The 17762-nt window shown below is 45.6% G+C and overlaps 1 protein-coding gene across 2 annotated transcripts; it reads right to left on the bottom strand.

The window, feature by feature from the left end:
• Positions 1–272: 272 nt before the first annotated feature.
• Positions 273–9113, bottom strand: MUL1 (mitochondrial E3 ubiquitin protein ligase 1). 2 transcript variants are annotated; one of them, XM_054009138.1, is made up of 5 exons: positions 9077–9113; positions 7861–7995; positions 6537–6624; positions 5479–5599; positions 273–2593 (listed from the first exon to the last, which is right to left on the bottom strand). In XM_054009138.1, exons 2-5 carry the CDS (start codon positions 7981–7983, stop codon positions 1864–1866), a joined length of 1062 nt encoding a protein of 353 aa, XP_053865113.1. In that variant the 5' UTR covers positions 7984–7995; positions 9077–9113; the 3' UTR covers positions 273–1863. The 2 variants fall into 2 exon arrangements, with proteins under 2 accessions (XP_053865113.1, XP_053865111.1); XM_054009136.1 differs by lacking the exon at positions 9077–9113 and adding an exon at positions 8920–9033.
• Between the last annotated feature and the right edge of the window lie 8649 nt (positions 9114–17762).

The raw sequence follows: 17762 nt of genomic DNA on the forward strand, positions 1-17762 counted from the left end.
AGGAAATACGGTTACCCTTTTAAAATTCATGGCCATAACAGAAGTAGAATATACTAGAAATATCTCAAAATATTTTGAATGTACAAAAACACAATACATCCACTGACTTGGTGTTTACTGAATATGAAGATTTGATGTCCTCCAACGTAAATATTGACCTTGGTGTCACCCGAATCAAGAAGTCTTTATATTCCATTCAAGAACAGTTTCCATCTATTATTTAATAAGAAAATAGGGAAATGAAAGAGATTTGTGCTTTTTTTTTTTTTTTTTTTTCAGATAAATGTTTATTTGTAATATACATGGTATGAAATAAAGAGGAGTACAGGAGTATCAACAAAGCTTTGCTTTATGTTGTGGTCAATGCACAAATATGCAATGCACCCCTTTGTTTCACAAATGTTGTGAAATAGTACTGAGGGTGACCAGCACTCTGTGGTTCACCACCACTCATGAAATCAGAATGTTAAATCAAAGAAAGAAAGAAGGCAGAACGGTGTATTGTAAAGTACATTAAAATCTTGAGTGGGATTAATTTTTTTTTACTTTATAACCATTGTAGAAGTAGAGTTTTCTCCAACACCATACACTGTCTATTGTCGTGATGCTGCTTGGCCAATTTGTGTGTGTGTCAGAACAAACAGAAAGCAAAAGAAATACATACAACATAACACAAGACTCCAGAGGAGTGCTGTTCTCTTATTGCTTACTGCTCTATTGCTAGGAAGTAGCAACATTTATTCTGAACTCATGGGCCGAGACAGAAACGTTTAGAGTCAGATTCCAACAGCCCAAATAACAATCCCATCCGTCATCTCCATCCCAGTTCCTAGCCTAACTGACATCACTACCAGTCTCACCTACTAAAATAAGGGACATTGTCAAAATAAAAGCTCACGAGAAAGGAAATTTCTTACCTGCTCTACCACCACCATTTTAAGATTTGTTTAGTTTTAATAATCTAAGTCAAATTTACTTTTCACCATCGATGCCCTTTCCTTTTTGCATCCAACTCAAGCTTGGACAATGAAGGTGAATTTCACTGTCTGGTTTTCATGTGCTAGAAGGATGCAGTTGTATATGGATTTCCAATGCTGCAGAGAAAGGTTTAAAAGACAACCCCATATGTTTTGTGGTGGTGGCAGGAGAACAAGGAGAGGGCAATATGAACATAACTGCTCACTCTAATTAAAGTCTTTCATGAAAATATTTCCATTCGTACGAGGCTTCGTAAAAGCCCTTAAACAATCCCTAATGCTAAATTCAGGCCCTAGAACTACTTGACAGCATCACTTTAATCCTGCAGTCTACAGGCCATCTCACACTCAAGCTTTTTCTAGCCCAGATATTTCAGACACTGAAATCAAGTGGGATCAAACCAAATCTACAGTGACTGTAGATCCAGTTACAATAAACCAGTAACACAAAGTACAAAAATCAAAAGATATGTAGATACTGACTGTAATAAACACAAGGGATTAGAAGTGCAGAAAGAGAAACATATTAACTCACCAGCCTAATAAATACTTCATTTCTGGAGATTGCAAAAACCATCCTCAAAGTCTATGGGGTGCAGTCTAAAGGAAACTCAATGCACTCGTTAGCTGGATTTGCTCCCTTTAGGACTAGTTCTTGATTAAGTTATAACCTTTACATCAGTTCTGCCTCTGCAGTAAAATTCTACTGTTGCGTTTTGGATCACAAGGCAGTCTCACCCGCTCACTCTTCTCCCAAAAAATTTCAGCCCCCCGCCCCAGGAACAGCACCTGCCCAAGTTGTCAGACAGGCCAACCAGCTGGAGGACTTGAGAAAACCCCTTAAGAGGGGAAACATTTTTGCAAATTGCTCCAAAGCTATGACCGTTTAGCTGTTATATAAAGGAACCACTCTAGCAATTGCCTGCCTACAAATAGGGCATTTCTTTGGGTCTGGAAGTGCCTGGTAGCACTCGTCACATGAGCAGACGTGCCCACACTCCAGAAAGACACATGACTTAATGTTGCTCAGACAGACGACACAGGCATTTTTTACAGTCTCCCCACCCTCTGTGTTCATGTCATGCCTTAGCTGCCCCTGAGTCTGCCTGAATTCATCTTGCATTTGTTTCAGGCGCTGCTTTTCCCGAAACTGCCGGTACTGCTTCCGCAGAATGAAGAAGAGTGTGGCACAGGTTGCAAAGCCGAAAATGACCGTCAGGATTTTCCAGAGTTTGACATTTGATTCTTGCTTCTTCAGCAAGGAGTCAAAATCTAGGCTGCTCAGATAATACTGCAACCCTTGCTTGGGGGGCTGCAGCTTGATAGTGTTGTTGTCTAGGACCAACTCTCCCACTCCTGTTAACGTTGCTCCGACCTTCAGCATCTCTTCAGTTTCTTGGATGCCTTTGGGACGTTCGCCGCTAATGTAGTGGCCAATCACATCCGTGAAGGACTGAATAGAGGGATGGAACTTTTCATACACCGTCTCCAAGCTGAGTTCTGCAGAATCCAGGGGCTTTACCACCCTTACTGCGACGTTGGCACCGTCCTCGTGAGGCACCAAGTCAAAGGGTGTTGCATTGGTTCTCTGGTGGATGATCTTTTCACAGTCATTCCTGGTGGAGGATAAGTGAGTGAGAAATACAGCAAACGCAGGCATAGCCATTTTCCCATCAGCTGGAACACGTGACAAGCAAAAACACAAGCCACTTCCCCCTAATTAAAGACTAGCCATGAAATAGGTGTTTAATCTGCTTTGTTGTACACACTATCTTCAAGCCCTCTACTCTTCTATAAGAGGAGGTTAAAAAGTCTTCAAAAGATACACTGAAAGTTGACTAATTTTATCCACAGCCAGGAAAAAAAAATCTTTAGCACCACCTAACCCTACATAAGTTAAATCAAGAAAGTATCCTTCCTCTCACATACTTGACAGTAGCATACTACAGTGTTGTGAGGCTCAACCAATTAATGCTTGCAAAGTAGACAAAAAGCACTAAAAGACAAAATATTACATTAATTCTCCTGGAACAAGTACCTTGACACTACTTGAGCCATTGAAACTTTCTGCAGCGTTTGATTCTCTTGAAAATTCCCTCCTTTACATGAGTGTGCCATAACTGGGCTTTTGGGCAAAGCACTGGTACTATTTTAATCCTATTTTTTTTACATGTCCTACCAAAGTTTCTCTAGTTCCTACAAAATAACTGTAAAGCTGTTTCTTTCTGTAGCAGTGTCGCCCGGGGATCTGTATTAGGCCCCCCTTTTGTATTCTCACACTTCCACTTAGCTCCATTATAAGGAAGCAGATACTGCACTTCCCCTGGCAAGAAGACGACACTCAGACATATCTAATTCCATCTAATCTTCCAAATGGGTTTCCAACTTGGACAAATTGTTGTGTGGCAAGAAGCACTGCACGGCACATAAGCAATTTTAATAAGTGTAACCCGATTAACTGAGGCTTTGTTTAGGCTCAGAGCGGAGCAATGATCCGGTTTCAACAGGTTCATTTGACAATGCGACTTCTGATTCCTTCTCCAGGTACTGAGTCAGGGATTCATGCTCTCACCAGATTTATCATTTGAATTATACTGTAGGTCTATTATTAAGAACTCATTTCAACATCTGGGGAATTTTGCCAGGTTGTGACCATTGTTCAATATGAACAATTTACAGCTGTTGACAAATGCTCTTAAACTAGCTAAGTTGGATTAGTGTAATTCCCTATTTTCCAGCATTTTAACAGCTACATGAGGGTCACAACACATCCTGATCTTGAAATCTTTATGTAGGCTCCTCCATAAATTCTGCTGTGATTTTAGTTTATAAGGCTTTTGGGAGAATGCCTCCCACCCCAAATAACACTTCTGCTTCCTATACCCAATAGTTTCATGCATTCTCTGAGTAGGCTAGTTATGTAAAGTCGCCCAATCTTGAAACTTTGGGGTGGGGACCAAGGGCTTGTAATAACGACTCTCCTCACGCTTACAGAGTGAAATAACCTCCCGGATGTAAACAACTGCTAATGTGCAATAGAATTCTGAAGTAGGTTAAGGACGTGACTGTTTGCTGCAAACTTCAGTTCGCCATCCCTGATTTTTTATGATTTTATTGAACAGCATTCAGACTTAGTGAGGAATGCTCTAGGAGGCTCAGATTGTTGTTGTTGCCACTGCTAATAATAATCCACACTACTTTAAGGCTTTCCCATTCCCACCACTCGATTGCCAAAGAATTAAAAACAAATGCATCATGATGTTAAAAAACCCTCACAAAACAGTGTAAGTTGCCCCTGCAGTAGCCATTAAAGGGAACTAATAAAGTTGGCAGGCCCAAAAATCTGACCTATTTACATTAATTTGTAAAGAAAGTGAGTGTTTACAGGTGTCTTCCTTCCCAATTACCACCATCAACACTCTCTACCCTGCTCACCTCAAGGGAAAAGAAAAAAAGAAATAGAAAATGGGTTTGAGAGAGAAAAATGTTCAGCTCCTAAAGAAAGATTTAATATAGGGAATGGGATGGAAGATGCTAAATCTTACTAAAAAGTATCCATGACATGTACATGCGCCTTCAATATATACACACTTTAAGGGATTTACAAACTTTATACATAGGAATAACTTTACCCCACACTGAAACACATTAACCACTGAGTTCAATTGCAACAGCTGGTTAACACTGCACAGTAATATTACACACCAGTTTCACTTACCATCATACCCAATTTTCACAGCAGAAGGAATTTAAGGAGCCAAAATAAATGGAATTTGGCTAGGACACCAAAGTTAACAATATTACTTCTCACAGCAAGTGTCATTTGACCGCCAGTAACCAAGTGGTTACGGTTCGATCCGAATGACAGCATTACCAGCAACAAAAAGTCTGACAATCCACCTATCTCAGAACTGGAAGGGAAAGATCATTGAGTCCAGGCCCCTGCCTTCACTAGCAGGACCAAGTCAGTTTTTAGGGCCCAGATCCCTAAATGGCCCCCTCAAGGATTGAGCTCACAACCCTGGGTTTAGCAGGCCAATGCTCAAACCACTGAGCTATCCCTCCCCCACACTGGAGCCTTGGTTCAAAATTGATCAGTAACCCATCCAAATATTGACTAGACCATTTTAATAATTGAATAACTCTCACGTCCATTCAAATCCAACACAATATTTGTCTGGTTTTGAAACAGCATCCATAATTCATGGAAAACAAAATACCCAGCCAACTAGTTACTAAGTAACCTTAGTTTACAGGCTATTTTATACAGAAGGAATTGCTCTATAATTGCCTCTCCCAACAAGTAAACTGAGTTACAAAATCTAGTTCACTGCCAAACTCCTGCATTATTCAGTAGACTTCATGACCAAATGAAATCACACCACTAAATTATCTCACCAAATTCAATACCCAATTACTTTCTTTGGCAGCTGTCTTCATCATAAAGCCAACAGGGGAAGCATATATGTCTGGATCTTGTCAAGAAGAGAAGTAGACATACCAGATATGGGTTGTTCGATTCCACACCATTTTATGCTCTTGTAGTGTCAGCCTCTGAACTACCCCCTTGCAATTGTCCACAAATTGGCTGTTGAGAGTTTCCTTAACAGACCGCACAACACCTGAAAGATACAGAACCATTTTACCAAGAGTTATAAAGGCTATATATTTGTTAACCATTATTTATTATACATATCATTTTTATTACATATAAAATTAATAATGCCAGAGTTAACCCTGTTATGCAACAAAGGAAGACTATGGTATAGACAGGCTAAAAGTATAAGAAGAGAATTAGTGCTTTGAATTGTCAGCAACTGTCCCAGTTGAAGAACTAGAATAAGGTCTAGAGCAGTGGTTCTCAAACTAGGGCCGCCACTTGTTCAGAGAAAGCCCCTGGCGGGCCAGGCCTGTTTACCTGGTGCGTCCGCAGGTTCGGCCGATCACGGCTCTCACTGGCCGCGGTTTGCCGCTCCAGGCCAATGGGGGCTGCAGGAAGTGGCGCGGGCTGAGGGACATGCTGGCTGCCCTTCCTGCAGTCCCCATTGGCCTGGAGCGGCGAACCGCAGCCAGTGGGAGCCGCAATCGGCCGAACCTGCGGACGCGGCAGGTAAACAAACCGGCCTGGCCCGCCAGGGGCTTTCCCTGAACAAACGGCAGACCAGCTTTGAGAACCACTGGTCTAGAGGGTCAGGAGGTGGATATAGGCGAGGTAAGGAAACAGACACACTATTCTAGGGAGACTGCCTGACTTTCTATTCTAATGGAGGTCATTTAATGTAAGGACTTGTTTGGGATTAGACAGAATCCACTGGAAACATTAGGAACTATTTTATACATGTATGTGCTGAGCCTACTGCTTGAAATGGAACTTCATTATCCTTGTGAGTTTTGTTGGATGGTTCAATGTTTTCTTGACCTACCTCTGCTTTAGCTACCTGAACCTGTATCAGAGATGCTGGAGAAAAGTTATTTTCTTAGAAGAAGGGAAGGTGAAATGGAAAAGATCGAAAGCTATATTTATAACCCTTTAGTGACCCAGGCACTTCTGCACAATACCTTCAATAACTGCATATGGGACACATTTTCCGGGTGCTTCCATAAGAATGTTCTTCAAGTCTTGATCTAGATTCACTTGTTTTGCTCCCTACATAAAAAAGAGCCATATGTATCAGTAGTTATAGACTAAATGTATGTTATGAAACAGATGTAAAAGAGACTTCTCATTTATGACTAATTTCTAAAGACTGTTGTGCAGATAAACTTGGGGGTGGGGAAAGGAGGGTTTTGAGGAACAGGGGGTCAGTTCAGTGCTAATTTACAATAAGCACTATATTTAGTCTTGGGAGGGTTAGGTTTTTATTGGTAAATGTCGATTTCACCATACACATACAAATCAACAAAAAAAGAATATTTCCATCGATAATATCAAAATTTACAGATAAGCAAAGTAAGAAAAATGCTGCTTGAGAAATTATTAGAGTTTGATTTAAGGATATTTACTTTGTATATTTTGGCATGTGATGTTGACAATATGCGTTTTAAATTACAAAGCTTGAACTTTTTGAATCTCAATGTCTACTGTCATTAAATAATAATTGCCTGGCCCCTCCACAATTTCCCACAACGGTGAAAATTTAAATTGATAAAAAATTTTTAAAAAAAAGTTTAAAAATAATCAATATTATCTGTCAAAATTGTCAAAATATAAAAAATAGGCTTGGCAGAATTCTAACTATATTAAGTCTTTTTCCTCCCTAGTTTTAATAGGACAACTTTACTTTTATCTAGTGTTTTTCCTCATAGACTTCAAGGCACTTTACAAAGGATGTCCGTATCATTATCCCCATTTTACAGACGGAAAACTAAAGCACAGACTGGTGAACTGACTTGCCCAAGATCACTGAGCAGGTCAATAGCAGGATCAGGAACAGAACCCAGGTCACCTGAGTCCGAGTCTAGTGTTCTATCTTAAATCACCAGTGGGAATTACTTGCTATCATAAGTGTATCATGTTAATCTAATAAAACACCTCCAAACACGCTTATCATACTAGTTAGTTTAAGCTATTACTGTGAAGCAATTCCTGAACCAGTTTTAAAATACTGAAAAAAAACAATATAAAAGGGGGAACACTCCTGGGAACAGGATAAATACTGCACCTTCAAACAAATGGAGCACTAATAACACACTCTACAGCCAAATAAAGACATGACATATTCAATTAAGAGAAAAACATCTCCAAATGAACCAAATATTTACTCATCAGAACACTTTATTCTTTTATATGGAGTTTCTAACCTATGATTGTGCTACAGTGTTACACAACAAACTGTAAAGTTAGTACTTTTCAATAATAAAATAAAAATATCACACAACTGACCTTGAGGCTGTGAGCAACTTTAGATTTCTGCCTATAAATGGAGTACAGAATTGCTGTGACAGCCGAACTGGTGGCCAGCAGTATAAGTTGGCCAGTTGAAGGCCGCCCCCCACTTTCCATCATTGCAATTTAGATCTAGTTCAAATATATTAAAAAAAAGAAAAGAAAAGAAAAGGTTACAGTAATGATCAGGTTATTAAGAGACTCTCCTGTGGAAACTGCTTTCCTGTCATCAGGCTTTTGAGAGGAACAGACCTCATGAATGAAAAGGATTTAGAGTGGTCTCAATCTGAGCCAGAAGCACTGAGCCATGGGGGAGCAGGGGAGCAGAGAGGTACCAGAAAGCAGTTCAGGAAGCAACAGGGATAATTTAGGGCAGAAGCTGATTGGTCCTGGCAACAAGGGAAAGTCAGCTGGTGTGCACTGTATAAGCACAAGCAAAAGCAGGGCTGCTGTCAGCTATTTATTTTATAGGGATGGTGGCAGGAGGGCGAGGTGAGGAGAGCAGTCAGCGTTGAGCACTAGCGTCTGGGAAATCCAAATGTGACCAATGGGCAGGCAGGTCCCCGCCCCATCCTACCTGTCCCACCCCCAAAAACTTCCCTCCTAGCACCCAACACCCCCCTGATAGCGCTACTCTCCCCTATACCCCCAAGGTAGCCCTACACCCCCCCAACACCCCCCTGATAGCGCTACTCTCCCCTATACCCCCAAGGTAGCCCTACACCCCCCCAACACCCCCCTGATAGCGCTACTCTCCCCTACACCCCCAAGGTAGCCCTACACCCCCCCAACACCCCCCTGATAGCGCTACTCTCCCCTACACCCCCAAGGTAGCCCTACACCCCCCCAACACCCCCCTGATAGCGCTACTCTCCCCTATACCCCCAAGGTAGCCCTACACCCCCCAACACCCCCCTGATAGCGCTACTCTCCCCTACACCCCCAAGGTAGCCCTACACCCCCCAACACCCCCCTGATAGCGCTACTCTCCCCTACACCCCCCCAAACACCCCCTTCCTAGCCCCACCCCCTTACTTTCTCTTCCCCATCCCTCACCCCGCCTCCAGCGTCCTCTCCTAATGCACCCAGCGCGTGTCCCCCCGTGGGGGGGAAGGGGGCGAACCCCTTTCAGGGCCTGCCCCCCGTATGACGCCCCCGGCCGCTGCCTCCTCCCGGGGCTCCCCCCCGCTCTGTGCCAGGGAAGGACACTCACCCCAGCCCGCCCTGCCAAGCCTGTCCCTTTCCCTTCCGGCGCGGCCTGATGACGTAAACGCCTACACTCTATCCGCGCGCAGCATAGAGATGAAGCGGGGCCATAGAGAGCGGGGCTAGAGGAGACACGCGGGGTCCTCCACTCCCCCACCCCTCTCTGAGATAGTCATCCTTGCTTTCCTCTAGGGCTGGAGAGACAGGCTGGAGCCCCCCCTTCTGCATGGCCCCAGCTTGCCCAGTGCCTCCCTCTGGGGATGGGAGCCAGCGTCAGGGCTTCTCTTCCCAGCTCTGCCCCTCACCTGGAGCCTCCATGATCCCTGCCTCTTAGCTAGGGCTTCCCACAGGTAGCTCTCACAGCACTTTACAAAGGAAGGCGCTGCCATCAGCCCCCTTTTACAGCGGGGGAAACTGAGGCATACAGGAGGGAAGTGATTTGCCTAAAGTCACCCGGCAGAGCTGGGAAGAGAGCCCAGGGCTCTGTCTGCTGGGCCACACTGCTTTATACATTTACATAGCACCTCTAATCCCAAAGTTTTGCGAACAGGAATCATTTCACCGAGAGCCAGTACTAGCCCAGTGGGGGCCTGAAGCAGGAATATCCTGAGCCCCGCTTACCCCTCAGCCGCCCCCCTAAATATACAAATTGCATTATTTCCACAAACCAAAAAACATACCAACACAACACATACAAATATACTTGTTAAAAAGTCCATGTTAAATAAGATGAATGGTATTTTGGGGGGGGTCATACTAAACTGTGGGGCCCTTGAGCTGCTTGGAACCTTAAACAATTGCTTATTCTACTTATGCCTAGCACAGTCTTCACCCACTGTTGAAGAGCAGAGGCCTTTGGGGGTGGAATTCAGCATAGCACTGCACAATTGGCTGGGGCCAAATTTTCAGATGTGGTTGGAGTAACAGCTAGGCACCTAAGTAAACCATATTTATGCACTTAAATCATAGAATCATAGAATATCAGGGTTGGAAGGGACCTCAGGAGGTCATCTAGTCCAACCCCCTGCTTAAAGCAGAACCAATCCCCAACTAAATCATCCCAACCAGGGTCTTTGTCAAGCCGGGCCTTAAAAACCTTTAAGGAAGAAGATTCCACCACTTCCCTAGGTAACCCATTCCAGTGCTTCACCAATGTGTGGCTTAATTTTCTGAAGCACTACGTACAGCTCCTGTGGAAGGAGTCTGAAGTCAATAGGAGTTGTGGGTGCTCAGCAACTTTGAAAATCAAGCCACTTAGGTGTCCATATGTGGATTTAGGCACACAAATTTGAAATGCGTGGCCTGAATGCATTATTGGGGAGGAGATCACCCGCTCTTAAGACAGAAAGATTTCACTTTGGAGATCTATTTATCTATAACTATATATGTAATTATACTTGAAGAAGAGTTCTGTGTAAGCTTGAGAGCTTGTCTCTTTCACTGAGAGAAGTTGGTCCAATAAAAGATATAACCTCACCTACCTTGTCTATATAATTACACCATATTCATCACACCGGCATCTCTTCTTTGTTCCCATCAGTGCTGTATGTGTGGTTGATAGGAGAAGTTTCAGGGGCTCATCAAGAAGAAAATTTGTCCCATGAAATGTAATATTTCCAAGGCTGATTAAGTTCTTTTCTGTGTTGCTTTCTTTCTGTCCACTAGATGGTGAGGCACTCACATTGATAGCGAAAGCAGAGTCTGGCTTTAACTTTGAAAGAGCTAGTAGTGGAAAGGATGGGATGTGTTTTCTAAGATGGGTTATTTCAGTATTTAATGTTTAGGGGAATGGCCAATCCAAGGAAGGAAGTGTGGGAGGTCAGGGGTACTTCCAAAAGGCTAATGGTCATTGCTTTCCACTAGAAGGAACATGCACCAGTCGCTATTATATCAAAATGGACCAGGTTAGGGGTGTTGTTTCCAGTTTTTCTTCAGATGATTTTACAAAACAAATTAATTAAAAAATAGAAACCCATTCTGAACATTTCTTTTGCTGAGCACCAGCAGAGAATGATCGTGCTAATTAATCTTTTATTCAGTGCTCTGGAGCTAAAAAGTACGGTACCGGAGCAAAAACTATGTTTACGCTACAGTGCCTATGCCAGCATAGCCCCCTAGTATAGACACAGCATATGCCAACAGAAGGAGTTTTTCTGCTAGTGTAGGAATACCATCTTCCTGAACCACGTTAGCTATGCCAATAAAAGCCCTCTTCTGTTGGCACAGCTGCATCCACACCAGCTGTTTTGTTGCCATAGTCAGGAGTGAGGCTTTTTCACACTCCTGATGGCCATAGCTATACCAGTATAAGTTTTAAGTGTAGATAACGTCTAAGTAATGTTAGAAGCAATGAACCTAGCCAGTTTCTCTAATTCCTTCAAATAGGAAATGAGGCCCGGGACAAATTCCTTGGGATATGCATATCGATAATATTCAGTTCTATGCTAATGAGCTTCTTATAGTGCAGCCATCATCCTAGTATCTGAGCTACTGAGATACTCCTAGGATGAATATAATCAGCTATGGTACCGTGGAGCTGCTTGGATCTCCATAGGGAATATACATGTAATGTAACTGGCCGCTAGATGTCATCAAGCACGAGTCCCAGTGCAAAGGTTCCTGTTGGCTCAGCCTGTCACTGTAGAAGGACTGCCCCGTGATGTTTCCACTGCTGATAATACAAGCTGCCTTGTATTGGAGCACTTTTTATGAGTCGATCTCAAAGGAGGGAAAGCCACAGTTAGCCCTTTTAATTAAGAGAGGGGAAATGAGGTATCGAGAGACTAAGGGCCAGATTTTTAAAGGTATTTAGGCACCTAAAGATGCAGATAGATCCCTAGTTAATTTTCAAAAGCCTCTTAAGCAGGTTAGGTGCCTAAATCTCATAGGCACCTATCTGCACCTTTACATGCCTAAACACCTTTACAAATCTGGCCCTCAGTGACTTATCCAGGGTCTCATAGCAAGTGAGTCACAAAGCTGGCCCAAAATCCTAAGTTCCCGTCCCATGCCCTGTCCACTACCATGCACCAATTCGTATGCAATACCGACCCCCCACCCTTCATTCTTCTCTCTCATCATCTTCAACAGGGCAGTTTGGATTGAAGGTTGCAACTGGGTTTGAGACGTTTCTCCCAGAATTACACACCCCATGTCCAACTCCCAGACAAGATATGAAACACAGACGAAAGTGACCTAAATGAAGTGGAAAGAGGGCACACAGGTTTAACAGTGAGGGTCATTAACCATTGGAATAATTGAACAAGAGCTTTTACGTCACTTTAAATCCAGAGTGGACGTCCTTTAAAAGAGAGATGCTCTAGTTCAATCACAAGTTACCAGGCTCAGTGCAGCTGAATTACTAGCTGGAAACTACAGCCTGTGTTACGCAGGAGGTCCGACTAGATGACCATAATGGTCCCTTCTGGCCTTACACTCTATCCATCTAGATGCGTTTGTCAGTGCTCAGCCTGTTTCCAGGTGAATAGATGTCGACACAACACTCAGAACAAACAGCACTAACTCATTGGAGGAGTCAAGAACTGAATGGGTCTTAGACACTTAGGCCTGATCTGAGGTTGACACAGCTCTGGCACTCCGGGATTTGAAAAATGTATCCCCCGGAGCACTGTAGTTAAGCTGACCTCGCCCCCAGTGTAGAAGAGGCTAGGTATGTGGAAGAATCAATGCTTTTGTCGACCTACCTGCCACCGCTCGGCGAGATGGATTACCAACGTCCATGGAAAAACCCCTTCCATCGCTGTAGAAGGCATTTACACTTTGGCAGTACAGCTGCATAGCGGTGTGCCATTGTAGCGCCCGTAATGTAGGCTTGGGCTGAGCTACCTTTCGACCCTAGCGGTCGTCGTCCCTCCAGATCAGGACTGGAGCAGCGTCGGAAACCGTGCAGTGCCACTGACCAGGCTCCGATCTGATTTGTGGGGGTACTGCCACCAATGCAACATCTGTTCGCCACCTCACCCTGTTTAGACCGGCACAGCTGGAGGAGGAGAAAGAGAAAGCTTACCGAGAATGGAAAAGGAAAGAACACCCCAGTCCCTGCCCTATGTTACCCAATACCCAGTTAACTTTAATTTACCAATAGTGCTGCATCCACCCAGTGACTGCATCATTTACACACCTTCTGTAGGGAGCATGTCTGCAAATCCTTGAGCAAGGCATGGGAGAGATTCTTCCCTTTACTTCCCAGGATGGTTTGGTAACTGTACTGTGCTTCAGGGAGCTAATCATTTCAATTCCCCCTTTGGTTATGGCCAACAGACATCCAGGGGCACAGTCCAGAAGTGTCTGGACCCCTGTGGCAGGTGGAGGCAGGACCCCAGGTATAGAGCCATCTATCTCCTTCCATCCGGGAGCTGCAGCGTTAATGAGAGATGAGTGTTGCACTTTAAAGAAAGCTCCACATTGGGCAGGGGGCGGGGGGTAGGAAAAGCAAGGGGAAGCAGGAGGAGTGGGAAGAGAAAGAAAGGAAAGATGGAGGAAAAAGGCAGAAGAGAAGAGGAGGTTTATGGGAGCCTAAACCGGGCTGAATCCATTGGTCTAAATGCCCTTCTGAGCTCAGGAAAGGATGTCTCGGTGGATGAAGCCCTGTGCTGTCAGCTGTCCCCACTGGCTATAAAAACTAGGGCATTGCTCTGATACACCGTCCGAGTTCCCTATACGCCACCCTCCCATCCCTCTCTAGTTCACAGATTCCCTGCAACCCCACCTCTCGCTCAGGGATTCTGTGTGGACCCCATTCCTCCTTTTCCCCACATGCCAGGACCCTGCATTCTCCCCCTGCCATCACCTCTCCATTGCCTCCTCCCCCGCCCCCACTCATTTCTTTCTGTCTGGGAGAGAAGTCATAGGGTATCGACGTGTTTAAACCGTATTGAGACAATGGGGGGGGGGGTGCTGAAAGGTGTTCATGGCTGCCATCAACCAGTTCTTTGATATGTAGGCAATTACAGACCTGTTTAAAGCCCCTGGGCCTGCTAACCAGATATAAGGGGCCCTGTGTGTCTTCCGTGGCCAATGATACCTAGAACATTCACTGACATTTTGAAATAAATCAGATGTGGTGCTGACAGACAGACAGAAATGCCACTGAGTCGTGTGTGAGACCTCACTCTGCTTGGCCAATAGGATCAGCATCACAGCTTACGGAGAGCTGAGAATGGCCACTCATCAAGCCCTTTTCTTTCCAATCCCCCTGGAGACAGGCGCCAGTGTCCCTGGGTGAGCTCATTCTACAGCCAGAAGGCAGAAAGAGCGTGAGCTGACACAAACTGCACATATCCCTGCCAGCTGGAGAGAGATCAGCATGAACAGAGTTACGCTCTCATCCGGGGGACCCGTGGCTCATGCCAGCAACGGCCCCACAGCTGAGACAAGGGCTGGGCCAAGCACTGCCACAAAACAAGCCACGCTTGGATTTTCACTCACATGAAGCACGTGCTTGTTGTGACAGCACAAGGACCTTCCTCCACTGGACTAAACCGTGGGGAGCAGCCCGCCTGAGGGCTGCTGCTTTCCATCCACTTGCGCTCCCTCTGGACTGGCCCACTCAGAAACCACTGGGGGTCAACGCTGTCTAGAGTGGGATCCCCCAAGCACACCTTTAACCCTTTCACTGCTCATCCTTCATCTCACTGGCCATTACCTATGAAGATCACATTTGTGCTCACAGAAATGCCAGTACATCAGTAATGAATGGAATGCCATTCTGCCCAGCTGTACCTGGACCATACAGCTGCTCTCTGCCTGCAGTATTCATTTGGTCTGAACCCCAGGTTAACATCTCCTCGATAGATACCTCCAGCAGGACAGCAGCCCCTAACACCACAATGGGATGTCAGTTGCAAAAGCAGCCCAGACGGAAAAGTGGCACTTCATTAGTCACCAGCCCCACTCTTAAAACAGCGAGGTGGCCCTTGCAGGTCTCCTATCCTAGTTCTGGTCTAGCTAACCGTGCTTAGCTTATAAGATGTGTCAGGATCGCACCCCACGGCCACATCTCTGACAAGTCAAAGCAGTTGAAATTCTATGGCACATGAGATTCTTCTAAGCTCTCCAGGGACAAGCATCAATCTACTAATGGGAGCGCTGAGTCCACCAGGGAGAATGTTTTCAAGCAACGTATTCCTGAGTTCTCCTTTGCCTCTGGTTGCTTCTCTTCCTTCAGGGGTGTGCTCCTGTCTGACTGACGCTGGCCATGGTTGCTGCACTGTCTTGTCTCTAGCTGATTAAATCTCTAGGAGGTGAGAGCTGGAGTGTGATTTCTAAGCCACGTGCAGCGATCAGGGCTGCTTTAGCCCTAGCAAAGTTTCCACTTTTAAAGGACTCTTGACCTTAGGATGCTGGGGATGAGTCTGCAAATTCATCTGTAAGTTCATGCAGCTGCTGGACCCCACCATGATCCCCCACCCGCACCTCCTGGCAACAAACTGCCAAATCCTTCCTGTAATGAGGTCCTTGATCTTCTACCCAGCTGCCATAAGCCTCTTTCTAAACTCCTGGACATCCACCCAGGTTCCCTCCTCCCAGCTGCCAGAGGGATCACTTATCCAGAGAGGTGCCCTGACTCTACATCAGCTGTCTAACCTGTCACCAAATGCCCCTCCTCAAGGCAAGACCACACTTCCCTTCCAAATCCAGAGCCTCCTAGCCCCCTGTTGTGCGGCCTGACCCACTTCCCAGCCACCAGAATCCTCCTTCTACCTGCCCCCACTGCCCCCAAGACATGCACCCCCTGGCCAGGTGTCACCCACCTGGAAATCAGGAAGCATTCTAAAGAGTTAAGATCCCGTTTGCTAGACACAAGCATGTGATGAGGTAATGGCCTTAGGTGTCTGCACCAAGGAAAGGGTTACAAGTTAAACATGTACCTTCCATGTTCCTGTTGTGGCTAGTTGGGAGCTAAACATCTTCCACCTCTGGTCAGGCCAGGCCCACACACAGGGCCAAGCTAGGCGCAGACAGGATAGTCAGCCAGCTGAGAATGCCTCTCCTCTCTGTGAGAGGAGGGGTCTCAGAGAAACAAGGTGGGTGAGGTAATATCTCTTACTGGACCACCTTCTGTTGGTGAGAGAGACAAGCTTTTGAGCCACGCAGAGCTCTTCATCAGGTCTGGGGAGGTTCGCCGAGTGTCACAGCTCAGCAAGGTGGAATAGATTGTTTAGCCTAAGGATGCTCTGAGTACCTTTCCCAGACCTCAAGAAGAGCTCTGTGTAGCTCGAAAGCGCATCGCTGACACCAACAGAAGTTGGTACAATAAAAGATACGACCTCCCCCACCTTGTCTCTCTAATATCCTGGGACCCACCCACGACTGCAACAACACTGCCCACAACAGAGAAAGGGTCTGTAAGTCTTGAATTGGGTGGGAGTGGGAACTATGCTACTTTCATACTGAGTTCAAGACACCGGCCACACAGAGCTGGGGATTTTGCAAGGATTCCGCTTTCAGTTACTTTCCATCCTCTCCTCTCCTGCCTCAGCCTGGACCCAATGCTGAGAATACAGGGGAGCTGTCTGTCCCTGTTTGGCAGAAAAAGACAGGCCTGTTGCTTGCTACTTGGAATGGGCCCCCTTGGAGCGATGCAGCCAGATTCCTCCCGCATCCAACTCCCCAAGAATACAGCCCTGCCCATCCCAGCATGTTTAGGTCAGGTGGAGAGACCAGCTGGCCAATAAACCAGTTCCCAATACCAATGGGCCGGGATAAAAATGGGACGAGGGGCTGCTTAACTGGTGGGTTAGCCCCTCTCCCCAAGTTCTTAGGATGCCAGTACACCTCGGGCTGGACTTTGGCCACACATCCACCTTGTAAGCTCTTTGGGGCAGCAATGGGTCTTTTTCTGTGTATTCAACAACAGTGAAGGGCAAGTCATCAGCACTAGAGGAATAATAATGTCCCCCAGTCCTTGCCCTTGCTTTGGGGATGTGCGTCTGAATCCCAGTCAAAGGCTAACATCTGATTCTCAGCCCCGTCACTCAACACAAAGCAAATAAGCTTTTAATAAAACCCACATGCCTCAAAGGCAGAGGGAATAAAGGGAAAGAGGAAAACAATCTTCTTAGCTTAAATGGGACCAGTCCCTCCCTGGTGGAAGCTCCTCGCAGGGGGTGGAGTTATGCCACGGAGACATTTGGCCTCATGATTTTAAAAATGCCGGTTGCCATGGCCACTGGAAGCGGCTGTTTATTTGACATCATTTCTAGAGCTTCCGTTGCCGTCGGGAGGGAATGTGGATTTTTAAAAGCATGTCGCAACTTTTCTACGGTTTTGTTTTTTCAGGAGCTGTTTGTTCCTCCCAAGAGCAAAGATAAATGCTGCGGGAGTGTGGGGGTGGCAGCCCCGGGGAAGATGAAAGGGAATAATGCAGCTGTCTGCTTGCAAAACTACTTACCCCAGCCCCATTTCTCCTCCTCCTGCAATACACTCCGGGAGGTTCCTCCATGTTAGGGCACAGAATCATTCCAGAGTTTCTCTCTTTTCTGATAATTGGTTGCTAGGGACTGATCTCCAGAGAGCGCCACACAAAAAGGGTGAGATGCTTTCATGTCTACAACCTACCCGGCCTACAGCACACAGAGAAATATCGGGCTCTGTTGTCAAACCAGTGCCTGAATGGGACACCCACATCCCACATTTGGTCACTGAAATTGGCACTTAGAGGAGGTATTTAT

Source organism: Malaclemys terrapin, chromosome 19 (genome assembly GCF_027887155.1).
Source record: "Malaclemys terrapin pileata isolate rMalTer1 chromosome 19, rMalTer1.hap1, whole genome shotgun sequence".
NCBI lineage: Eukaryota > Metazoa > Chordata > Testudines > Emydidae > Malaclemys > Malaclemys terrapin.